Source organism: Lissotriton vulgaris, chromosome 1_1 (assembly GCF_964263255.1).
Source record: "Lissotriton vulgaris chromosome 1_1, aLisVul1.2, whole genome shotgun sequence".
In the NCBI taxonomy this organism is placed as follows: Eukaryota; Metazoa; Chordata; class Amphibia; order Caudata; family Salamandridae; genus Lissotriton; species Lissotriton vulgaris.
In genome coordinates this window covers 532,950,919-532,962,996 of record NC_141685.1, presented here as the reverse complement: position 1 = coordinate 532,962,996, position 12,078 = coordinate 532,950,919, and the positions used below count along the sequence as shown (strand labels likewise).

Genomic DNA, 12,078 nt, shown 5'->3' with positions numbered 1-12,078 from the left:
ACGGGTTAAAGCCTGCTTGAGGCAAAACTGCTGATAGATGAACTGCTGAATCATAAAGTATCCCTGATTTACAAATCCCTTGTGGTTAATACCCCTGACACTTTCGCTCTTCTCTGGGTGCGTGGGAAGAAAATGCGGCCACTTTAGAGCTAGTGGACTTGCCGGATGCACTGAGGTGCTTAGAACAGCAGCCACTGTGTCACAATAGCGCCTTATCCAGCTCTAGTACTTACATCAGACCTATTTTACTAGCTCTAGGATCTGGAAGAGATGGTTAAGTTGTACCCATGGTGTCTACTCTGTAACCTCGCAGGAGGTTCTTTACTCCCAACGATTTGGGACTGTAGGGTGCTGCAGGCCTTTTGAGCCAGGGATATGTTGCACATGGGGCAAGGTTTGGGGTGGGAGCGACCTTGACTCAAATAGCAATCAATATAGGATGGCTCAGCTAGGGGTGGCCATAATCTCTGTGAAACGTGACATTGCCCATCACGGGAAGGACACTTAGGCACCCTTGGTGGAATTCTGGTGCGGAGAACTGGATAAATGCATGCATCTAGGAGACCCAATTTATGAAGTCTGGGGTTGCCCTCAGAAAACTTGCCAAGGTGGTGTGGGAATGGGAGGCCCACATAGGCATAATTCTTGCCCCAAGGACACTCGATAGGTGGTCTCTGGATGACAAAATCCAGTTCTTTAGGGGCGCTACATGACTCCTTCCCCAGGGTTGGGACGGCCGTTTCTTGGGGCCTGGAGCGACATTCCCTCTCGCCACCTACTAAACACCTACACCCTAATATGGGCATTCACGGATGGAGGGTCAGGCCCAAGGGCCAATAGCGGAGTAGCTGAAATTGTCATATTTTATTTGGCTTTATGTGTATATTTTCACTTTCCCAATGCTACAAGGCGGAGGACGGCAGCCTGGGGACCCCCACCTTGTGAAATGCATGCATATATGTTCGTCTGTTTAGATTCCGCAGCCCAAGCCTCAGCCATTGACTCATGGCTCACGGAGGGAAGCGACCGTTTAGCTCCTCTCCGACATACCTCGATTAGGCGCCCTAAAGACGCCAATCGGTGGTTTAACACCGAGCTGAAGGAATTGAAGCTCACCGTTCGTAGGGCTGAACGCAAGTGGAGACTGGATTACTCCTCGAGTACCAGGACCCGCTACGTTCACCTCCTGGGGACCTATAAACAGAAAATCATTGAGGCCAAGAAAGCATATTTCTCGGCGAAAATCCTATCGGCCGAGAATCAACCAAAGGAGATCTTTGCCATCACCCATGATCTGGCGTTCTCGGACCGGACCACTCTTAAGCCCCCCCCCTCCCAGAAACTTTGCGATTCATTGAACTTTTATTTTGTCGATAAAATCACGACAATTAAATCCAACATCCCTCCCCCTTCTCCCTCTTTTGTTGACCCCGTCCTTCATCTGTCCCCAGCTACTTTTAATTCCTTTCCTCCACTTTCGGAAGATCTTTTTTTGTCCCTTCTCCCTAAAATCAAGTCCGGTTCCCCATCTGATATATGCCCGGCTCATATTCTACGGCAGATTTACACTGTCTGCTCGTCGCCCCCTCTGGGCTTCCTTAACAATTCACTAGCCCGAGGGGTTGTTACCCCATCGCTAAAAGCCGCTTCCATCGTTCCCATTTTGAAGAAGCCGGGAGCCGACCCTTCTGTGATGGCTAACTATCGTCCCATCTCCCTTCTCCCTTTTTTGGCGAAGGTGCTGGAGCGGCATGTGACATCTGCACTCAGCGCCTTCGCCGAGAAGAACGGGAGGTTGGCCCCTTGTCAGGCGGGATTTCGGCCAAGGCACTCAACTGAGTCAGTGGTGGTGTCAGTATCAGACACCCTCAGGGAGGGTATGGACGCCGGTAGATCTCAGGCGCTGGTCCTTCTCGACTTGTCCGCCGCCTTTGACACGGTGGATCATTCCATCTTGCTTTCCCGTGTCAGGGCGGCGGGCATAGGAGGATCAGCCCTCATCTGGCTCTCGTCCTTTCTGAGGGACCGGACCCAGGCGGTTCATCTTGGGGAGTTTTCAGCTACCCCCTGCCAGGTCCAGTGCGGTGTTCCTCAGGGTTCTTCTCTCTCTCCTTTACTCTTTAATCTTTACATCGCTCCGCTCATCTTTTCTCTACAGCACCTGGAGGTCTCGGTATTTAACTATGCCGATGACCTCCAGCTCATCTTTAATCTTTCTTCTACTCCTGACTCTATCTCTAATTTCCAATCTACTTTATCTTTCATCAGGGACTGGATGAACCTCAACCACCTGAAACTCAATCCCGATAAAACGGAACTTGTGGTGACGGGTGGTTGTTCCAGTCCCTGGAATTCTCTTTTCTGGCCCCCCTCTTTTGGTTCTCCTCCTACTCCGGTCTCTTCTGTTAAGACTCTTGGTATTAAGCTCAACAATCAACTCACTATGCACTCCCAGATTGGCTCTGTGGTTTCTTCTTGCTTTCTTACTCTCCGCACTATTCGCTCTATTTCCCGTTTCTTTTCCTTCCCTGCACTCAAGCTAATTATGTCCGCACTGGTCCTGTCCCGCCTGGACTACGGGAACATTCTGTATAATGGCATCCCTCAGTACAGCCTCCGTAAATTGCAATTAGTGCAAAACCAGGCTGCTCGTCTTGCCTTTGGTCTCCCTAAATTCCACCACTCCTCCCCCCTCCTGAAAACTCTTCACTGGCTCCCGGTGCGGGAGCGTGCCCTGTTTAAACTAGGCTGCATGGTGTTCCAGGCCAGGACTGGCCTGGCCCCCCTATTTATATCATCGGCCATCAAGGCTTATGTCCCTGGCAGAGACCTCCGTTCCTCGGCCCAACTCCTCCTAGATGTGCCCCGTTACCGAAAAAAAAAACAGGGTGGCTCAAAATTTTCCATTCTTGCCCCCATGTTTTGGAATTCTCTCCCTTTTTATCTTAGGTCCCTCACTGATTATTCCGCCTTCCGCAAAGCTTTGAAGACCTTTTTATTCCCTCAGGCTCTTCCCTAGTCTATTGTTTATTCTCCAGCCCTGTCTCAGTGACTGTCCCCGCTCAGTGGGCTGTCTTCTACTTTAGCGCCAAGAAACCGTTCAGGTGTATGTTGCGCTCAATAAATATTTTAAACTTAAACTTAACTTCTGTTGAGCTACATAGTATTGTGGTTTATACTGACCCATTTTCTGGGCGCTGATGGGTATAAGCGTGTTGTACATCAAGTTGCCTGATGTGCGGATGTTGTACCTGTATTGTTATATTTATACACTTGCTTTTCTTATTGCAATACTAAAATGTTTTCCAAAAAAAAAACATATGAAACATCTCCAATGGCAATGTTACACCAACACAGCATTGTTGTATAATCGATTCTTCCACCAATGTGTTTTTATTGCAGTTATTCTATAACCTGCAGGTTGTAATAAAGACAAAGTCTTTTTTATGTGGAAGCCAAATACTGACTAGAATTAGCACCTTTAAAATATATTTCCCCCACTCAGGGGTATATTCACAAGTACGTGTGATAACTACCGCACTAATAGCATAACGTAACTTTCCAAATCGCAGCCTATCGCGAGAAAACAACACCGGGACAACGTGGAATTCACAACATGGCGGTAGCATGCAATAGTTTTCCGAAACCGCTGCCAATGCCCGCGACACAACCACCGCAACGGAGATAAAAAGATAAACCCCATCGTGAAAAAATCTGCGATGGGCAAAAGCGCAATAACAAAACAGTGACAACCAGCGCGAGGGCAGCAATACTCACGCACAATGCGGGGAACTAGCAGATCTAGCCTCCCTGAATCTCCACCTACAAAGTAACCAGCCCACCCACAACAAGGGTCACTTGCTGGACCCCATATTTTCCAACCTCACGAGATTTGTCGTAAACACCCCCCTCCCTGTCCCATGGTCAGACCACTTCTTAGTCCCCTTTATGCTAAAATTCTTGGCTGAGACACCAAAGAGACCTCCCCCGCAAGCACCCTCCCGCCCGTGGAAAAATCTGGATATAAACTCTTGGGCACGAGTACTTACTTCCACCATGCCAGTACTGGACCCAGACCCCTCCAGAGCAGACGTCCAACTTCACGAGTGGATTAACAATCCCTCGACGTGACCCTGCCAGTCAAATCCCTCCCCAGTAAAAAGAGAACAGCCAAATCCCCGTGGTTCACCCAAGAATTACGTAATCTCAGGAAGAAATGCAAAAAACTCGAGCGCCTGTGGAGAAAGAACTGGACGACGGAAAGCAAAAACGAGTTTAGGGCCGCCATCAAACACTACAAAAACTGTATAAAAAACACGCAGGCAACCTTCTTTGAGGAAAAAATATCAGCGGCAGCCAACTCTGCAAAAGAAACTTACCGCATCGTTCGCCGACTCTCCAAAATTCCAGACCCCTTACCCACACCGACCCATCGGGTATTAGATGCAACCAGCTTGCTGAGTTCTTTTCATCAAAAATTGATAAAATTCTTAATTCACTTCCTGCCCCCAACTCCTTTCAAATCCCAGCCCCCCCCCCGCTCCGAGGCTCCACGCCTCCGAACCTTCCCCCAGATAGGCATGGGCGGAAAATCCGTTCCGCTCGCGGATTTTGCGGATTTTCGGGAAATCCGCAATCCGCGAGATTTGCGAATTTCCTGCAAAATCCGCAAATCCGCGAGCAGCGGATTTTGCTCGCACTGCTCGCACTGTTCGCGTGAGTTCGCGCCCCGCGAATAAGTGCGAAATTGCAGAAATACGATCTAAGCAAAACTGAAAGTAACTACTTACCAGGTTCAAAAGTTCAGGCACATCATTAGTAGCCATTTCCTGTAGTGCTTCCTGAGGGGCCCCTCCAGAGTTCAGTTGCCAGTTGAAACTATTATGTGACCCTGCTCTGAACCTCAGAATAGTTACACATATGCCACAAAGGTCATGAATTACAGCTAAGGGAGACAAGCAGGAGCCAGGCTGGAAGTTAAAATCCATTAATCAGCCCCTAATTCATTATTGTCAGTTGGGGCAGGGCAGGTGTTGTAACTAATTTTGCAACAATGAAAGCACTTAGCAAGTGCAAAAGATCACTAATCAGGGCGCACTAAGGAAGCAGGTGCCAGCTAAAAAAATATTCTGTGACACATTAATCAGCCCCAAATTAATTCAGGTCACTTGAGGCAGGGAAGGTGTGCTTTGCTTTGCCGAAAATAATGTACACTGGACAACCAGAGGGTGTGGTGATGAAACAGAGGGTGGCATGGGTGGGCCAGAGGGTGGCATGAGTAGTCAGAGAGTGGCAGTGGTGACAGAGAGTGGCAGTGATGAAGAAGAGTGTCCCAAACAGGTTGGACACGTAGAAACAACAAGTTCGCAAAACTTGCGACCCGACAGGTAAGTTCGCAAATTGCGAAATTGTAAAAACCCTCGCGAACTGGCAGAAACACGGGCGAACACAACAAAAAAAAATCCGCAAATTCGCGGGAATTCGCGGATTTTGCGGATTGCGAGTTCGCAAATCCGCAAATTCGCGGATTGCCAATCCGCAAAATCCGCTCATGCCTACCCCCAGATTACCACTGAGCTATCTCTGTCCACTCTACAAACCATAAAAGGTGGTGCTCCATCAGACCCAGCTCCCATGAGCAAATTAAAACTGGTCGCCTCCACTGTTGCCCCTCCTTTAACCCACCTCATTAACACCTCTTTCACATATGGCTCTGTTCCAGCCAACTGGAAGAAAGCCACTGTTAGGGCTCTTCTAAAGAAACCCCACCTTGATCCCACGGACCCAACCAACTTCAGACCCATCTCTCTTCTTCCTGCTATCAGCAAAGTGGCCGAACGAATTGTCAACCACCAACTCTCCAATTTCCTAGAAACCAACAAACTCCTGCGCCAATCTCAGACAGGGTTTAGACCTGGACAGGGAACTGACACTGCTCTGCTAGCCGTTGTCGAAGAGGCAAGAACCATCATAGACGCAGGAGGATCAGTGGCAGTGATCCTTCTCGACCTGAGTGCCGCCTTCGACACGGTGGATCATGCCATCCTCATCCACCGGCTAAGTCTGATAGGAGTCTCTGGCTCCGCCCTGGATCAAATCCTTTCTGGAAAAAAGAACCTTCCAAGTGTCGGATGGCACAGCCGTGTCCAAAGCCCTGCCACTACAGTGTGGGGTCCCCCAGGGCTCCTCCCTGAGCCCCACACTTTTTAACGTCTACATGTCCCCGTTAGAGGATGTTATTGCCCCATTCGGCATAAAAACAGTCATGTATGCCGATGACAACCAGCTGGTGGTCTCTATTAATCAGCTGAGCAAAAGCCTAGACAATCTGGCAAGGTGTCTCGAGAGCGTTTTTCACTGGATGTGTGAATCTCGATTAAAACTAAACGGAGAAAAATCCGAGATACTTCTCCTGGGAAACCCACACAAACTCCGTGCATCCCTCTCATGGCCGCCATGCATTGGAACGCCTCCTACCCCAAAAACCTTGGCATCTGGTTGGATCAAGACCGCAACTTCAAAACTCAGGCCAGAAAAACCACAGGCTCCTGCTTTGGACTCATTCGAATGGCGCGAAAAATCCTCCATCTGATCCCCTTCCATTCAAGGAAGCTACTGTTGCAGGGGCTGGTTAATTCCAGACTGGACTATGGCAACGTCCTGTACCTGGGGGCACCGGCTTCAGTTATTTATAGACTGCAATGCGCTCAGAACGCTGCTGCCAGACTCCTAACCGGAACTAAATCGAGATGCTCTGCTAAACCAGCACTCAAAAGCCTGCACTTGCTTCCAGTTAAAGAAAGGATTACCTTTAAGGCCTTATGCATTTCACACAAAATAATGCAAGGCAGAGGCCCCCCGATTCTGAGATCCTTCGTCAAACCCCATCACTCTACCGAACAACTCAGATCAGATTCCCTCTCCCTTGCCAGCGTTCCTAGAATAAAAAAGTCCCGCTCCGGGGGGCGTTTGTTCTCCTACAACGCCCCAAAACTGTGGACCGCTCTCCCACTTGCCATGTGGAGAGAACACAATCTTCTGGCCTTCCGTAGGCAACTAAAAACTTGGCTCTTCCCATAACCTGTCACTTCTCTACTCCCCCTCTGGAATTTAGGTCAGGTCAGCGCTGGGACGCCCTAGGGTAGTTACGCGCTTTACAAATCCCAATTCAAATTCAAAAATTCAAACAGCACAAGAACAGCATACGGAAAATGGCACAGAACAAAATCCATCAACAGCGGAGTACCACGGATGCACCCTGGACAACTGCAGAGGACAACATGTACACTACAACATCCAAGCACCGTGGAAGAACAGAATCGACAGGCACACCGCATGAAAGAGACCAGTGGCAGACAAATCAGAGCCACAGGAGCGACACACCCACCGTGCAGCATATGCACATAAGCAGGAGTGCACCTCGACTTTGACAACATCCTTGTACAAACAGCACCCCCACCACATTTGAACACCGGACACAACTGGTTCAGCACATGTGCACAACCTGGCAAATCACATCTGAAATCGCAGGGAAATGTAACTTGACAATGTACCAGTATAACCTGTCACCTGCAAATGTTTTATTCACACATGCAGTGCATTTGGACCTCTTCTACTGTTGCATGATTGCCATGGATGGTCACAATGTGACGTGCTAATGAGAAGCAAGTGTCAATGATGCTATTCCTAAGTGCCATTCCTGCCACTGCTGCAGTAGGATGTGGGCCACCCGCCCCATCACCACCATCATCGCCCGGTACCTCTGAAACTGGGATCCATGGGGCCCTGGTGCGAACACAGACGTCCGCTGTACAGGAGCTTCACACCTGTGCCATCCAGGCACCTGAAACGTGACTTCCACACGCCAAATGTGCCTTCAACGATGCCCCTGGAGTGTATGTGGGCCGCATTGTACTGCTTCAGTGCGGGTATGGCCGGGTCTCGGAGGGGTGTCATCATCCAAGGGCAGAGTGCATATCCTTGATCACCTGTGACAGTGCACGGAGAAAAGAGTCAATATGTGGTTCGGCAAGATGTGATGACAGGTCCACCAATCCAGTGACGCATGTGCTGGCTGTGTGCGGGGTGAGTGTAAGCCAGCCCGCAGAGAGTAGCTGATGCTGGCAACAACTCCAACAGTCATCGGGCACTCAGGAATGCAATGTCAGAACTACTAGGGGGGATGACACGAGTCACACAGGGCTAGTGGCCCCGGATGCACAGCGGGCGACACGGGCCCACCTCCATGGGACGCTGACCTGCGGGAGACTGGGGTAGGGTCATGTGGACAGAGCAGTGCCTCAAATGTGTCATGGCTGCATTCCACATCTCCACACATTCAGCTGGTGTGTGGCTGGGGTGCCATGAAGTGTCTGTATTGGTTGCAGGGGTATCGCAGGTTGACCATGGAGTGGTGTGGTCGTGTCTGGTAAGAGGTCGTGCAGTTTGACATGTTGAATGTTGTTTGGTCATGTATGCATCCCCACAGTTGTGCATTGTGCTTTGGAGGCTTTGGGATGTGTGGTGTGTTGATTTGGTACTTTACCAACAAGCAGTCCCGTTCCATATATGCCATCCTGGAAGCGCTGATTGATGACGGACTGTCGGAAGATGAAGAAATCATGCACACTGCCTGGGTAGTTGGCGACGACATTTGTGAAGAGTCCCCGGTGGTCCACTATTGCCTATTGGAATGTGTGTGCTTTCTGTTGCGGTAGTGGTGTGCAGTGTCCACAGGGGGCACAAGTGGGACATGTGTGCAGTCGATTGCCCCCAACACACCAGGGAATCCGGCTATGGCGTAGAAGCCTTGCTTTGTCTCCAGCTGTTCCTGCGCAGTGTTGGGGAAGTGAAGGTACTGAGATATGAAGCTGAGGATGGCATCCAGGACAGTGTGATGAACTTTGAGAGGGCTGGCTGTGAGACCCCTCCGACTCTGGCAGTTGTTGGTTGGAAGGTACCAGAGGAGAACAGGTGGTGCAGCACAGCCGGCAGCTTTGTCTGCGGAGGGATGTTGGTTCTCCGCTGTGTTGGCACCGTCAGCCTTTGGGCGATGTAGGTCGTGATGCGGATGATGGTTGTCCTTTTGAGCCTGTAGTGGGCAATGACTTCCTCAGATGTTAGGTCTGTGAGAGTGGTGCGTTTTCAGTAGGTCTACTGTCTTACTCTGCGCTGGCTCTGCGGTGGTCCAGGGGGTGGGGCGGGTCGGCGTCCTGTGGGTGGTGGCAGTGGGTGTTATGGCCCTGTTGGGGCTCCGAGCTGCATGATGAGTAGCTCCATGGCATTGTTTGTTCTTTGGGTATGGCCGTGTGCGGGGCTCCGTTGCCTACTGCAGGTAGTCGTCCACCTTTACACCTGCTTGAGGCAGGTGTTAAATATCTGCGGCTACCGTGGCTTATTGCCTGTTTTTGGATCGCTTCGCGGATCTGTCTGTTCGTTGTGAAATTGGTGTTGTTGTTTTTACGTGTGCTTCTGCACGGGAACGCCTACTCTGCATCTCATTAGTGTTAGTTGGTGGTGTCTGCCGTGGTGTTAGGTTTTGTGGCTGTTTTCACGGGAATTCTGACGTTGTCTGCTGTTTGCACCAGCTTGTAAATGGGGTGTTAGTTCTATCTCCACTTTTGCTGCGTTAAGGTGGAGATAAATCGGAGTTATATGCCCTTCAGTCTTTTCAATATATTTTTCAGTATTTGTCCACAATATAACTTTTTTAAAGCTCAGGCCTCTTGAAGAGAACATGGAGGGCTTCATGCCTCAAACACCCATAACTAACTCATGTACTAATGCATAATTAAAGATTTTACTCTCCGGCTGCTTGACATTGATTCAAGGTTGTCTAATCGAGCCTTGACCTTCTCCTCAGTAAATACCATTTTGTCTCATTTGATATCATCTGAGATAATGGACCTGAGTATGGGTTGCTTTGTTTTTCAGGACTTTTTCTTGTTGCCATTCATGAGCAAAATGTGCCTTTATCCAAAATTCAACCTATATTGACTGAGTCTCACCTATGTGCATGCGTCAACCTACTGTATATACATTTATCAGACAAAGTGTCCATTACTGCAACATTTACCTCCTAGCTAATTAGTATCTACAGTTGGATGAACTCTAATCAAATGGTTTACATTATAATGAAAAGAGCCACACTAGTTTGTCAACCCTTTGTCAATTTACACTTTTAGCATGACAGAAGGAACATATTTCACGCGTCAGGCATCCTTTCTCTGGAAATCCTTTTATGTTCTGTCCAATCAGCATAGTCATGTTGTCTTTTAAAATGAGTTTCCTTTGTTGCACTTGAGTCACTAATGACCAAGTGCCCTAAAGTGTTTAACTCCACACCATTTACTCTGGATTTCCTAAGAACCAAAATAATTTATAAGGAAGCTGACCCAAAAAGAAACCCCTGTCCAGAAGACCATGTACATAAACATCAATAATGCTAGAGCTCAATTGTAGTACATCACACAAACATTTAATTATGCTTCTTCTTGTTGAGCAATGGAGGCTGCTCAAGAGTCATCACACCAGAGTAGAACCCATGACAGCTATTCATCTTTCTTGAACCGAAACACTAAAAAATACATGTTGTTTCTCTTTAAAGGTCCTTGCGAGCCAGAAGATCTTGTTGCCTCTATAAACTGCGACACACATGTCGCTTTTCTATCATGGCAACCAAGTGCGGGAGCTCTGTCGTATGCTGCCTTCGCAATAGGGCTGAATGTGAATACGGAGTCCTGCAACACGACTGACACCTTCTGCGACATTAGTGGTTTGGACTGTGGCCAGGTGTACAACGTGACTGTGGTAGCTCTTAATGATCTCTGCCACAGTGTGCCCAGTGCTACTGCTGAGCTAACAACAGGTAACAGAATTATTTTAAATGGTAGATTTACATATATGTGTGTTTGTGTGTGTCATTTTGCAATTCATAAATATGTACCGAATATATGTATATATATATGTATTCCCAGCGTGTGACCAAGTCCAATGGTCACGAATTAAGGCGCACAGTAAGTTTATAGAAGATTTATGCAGTTACTCGATTGTATGGATAGACGCGTTTCGGCTATGCCTTGCTCAATGTCACACAATTCAATTCAAAGTGATGTTACTTTATAGAAAAAATGTAAACGCCAAACCATAAAAATCAAGAGAGGACTTCGCAGTTCATAGAAATGGCAACATAAAAGAGGGACCAAAATGAACAGTATTTTCAAATGCATGTGGCGGCCATGTTAGAGGGTCTAATATATAATGTCTTCATAATCAATCAAAAAGAAAGATGCATACATGAATCTATAATTCAATTCGTTATATACATATATACAACTATTCATTTTATTCAAGCCATGAATACATCATTTGATCAAATAATGCATGTTCGTTACCACATGATTATTGTGTATAATTCATAATTGCACCCTATATAGATGCTTGCATCCTCCAAAGAACCTCACTCTACATAATTGTGCCCTGGATGGGCTTTATCACACTCGAGTTAGTGGGCCTACTCTCTTTTCTTGTGACTATTCTGAAAAAAAAAAAAAAATATATATATATATATATATATATATATATATATATATATGTATATATATATATATATATATATATATATATAGCGGCTCCAATCGTCCCTTGCTCCAGAAACGATAACGCACTCACGGGGGTGTGTTTACAAAGATTTATTTCGGCTTTTCTGACAAGACAAACAGACGCGTTTCAGACCTCAAGTCCTTCGTCAGTGTTCGTATGTGCCGCGTTACCCAACACAATATATACAATTCACTTCCTGTCAGATGAAAAGGAAAGAAGGACAAATCATGTAAATACTTACAAAAGGGCAGCCATTACTAAGTGGGTTAGATTCTTCACACAGTGACATATTCGCAATGTGTTCTGACCCCTGTGTTATACTAATGCCGATTTCACTAAATTACAGTGAATTTTAATCTTGCTGTGTATCAGCATATCATGGCATCTCTATGGCCCTATTTACAAATATTTACAATATATACAATGTATACACCATTTTGGACAATACGATCGTCATCCAGTTGCACCAGGGATTAA

At 47.5% G+C, this 12,078-nt stretch overlaps 1 protein-coding gene across 1 annotated transcript in view; it reads left to right on the top strand.

Moving 5' to 3' along the window:
* LOC147747432 (uncharacterized) overlaps window positions 1-12,078 on the top strand; it is a 342,871-nt gene that overhangs the window by 267,648 nt on the left and 63,145 nt on the right. Inside the window, exon 48 of the mRNA XM_086953898.1 lies at window positions 10,607-10,867. Coding sequence (XP_086810024.1) covers window positions 10,607-10,867 — 261 coding nt within the window. The remainder of the gene's footprint in view (window positions 1-10,606; window positions 10,868-12,078) is intronic.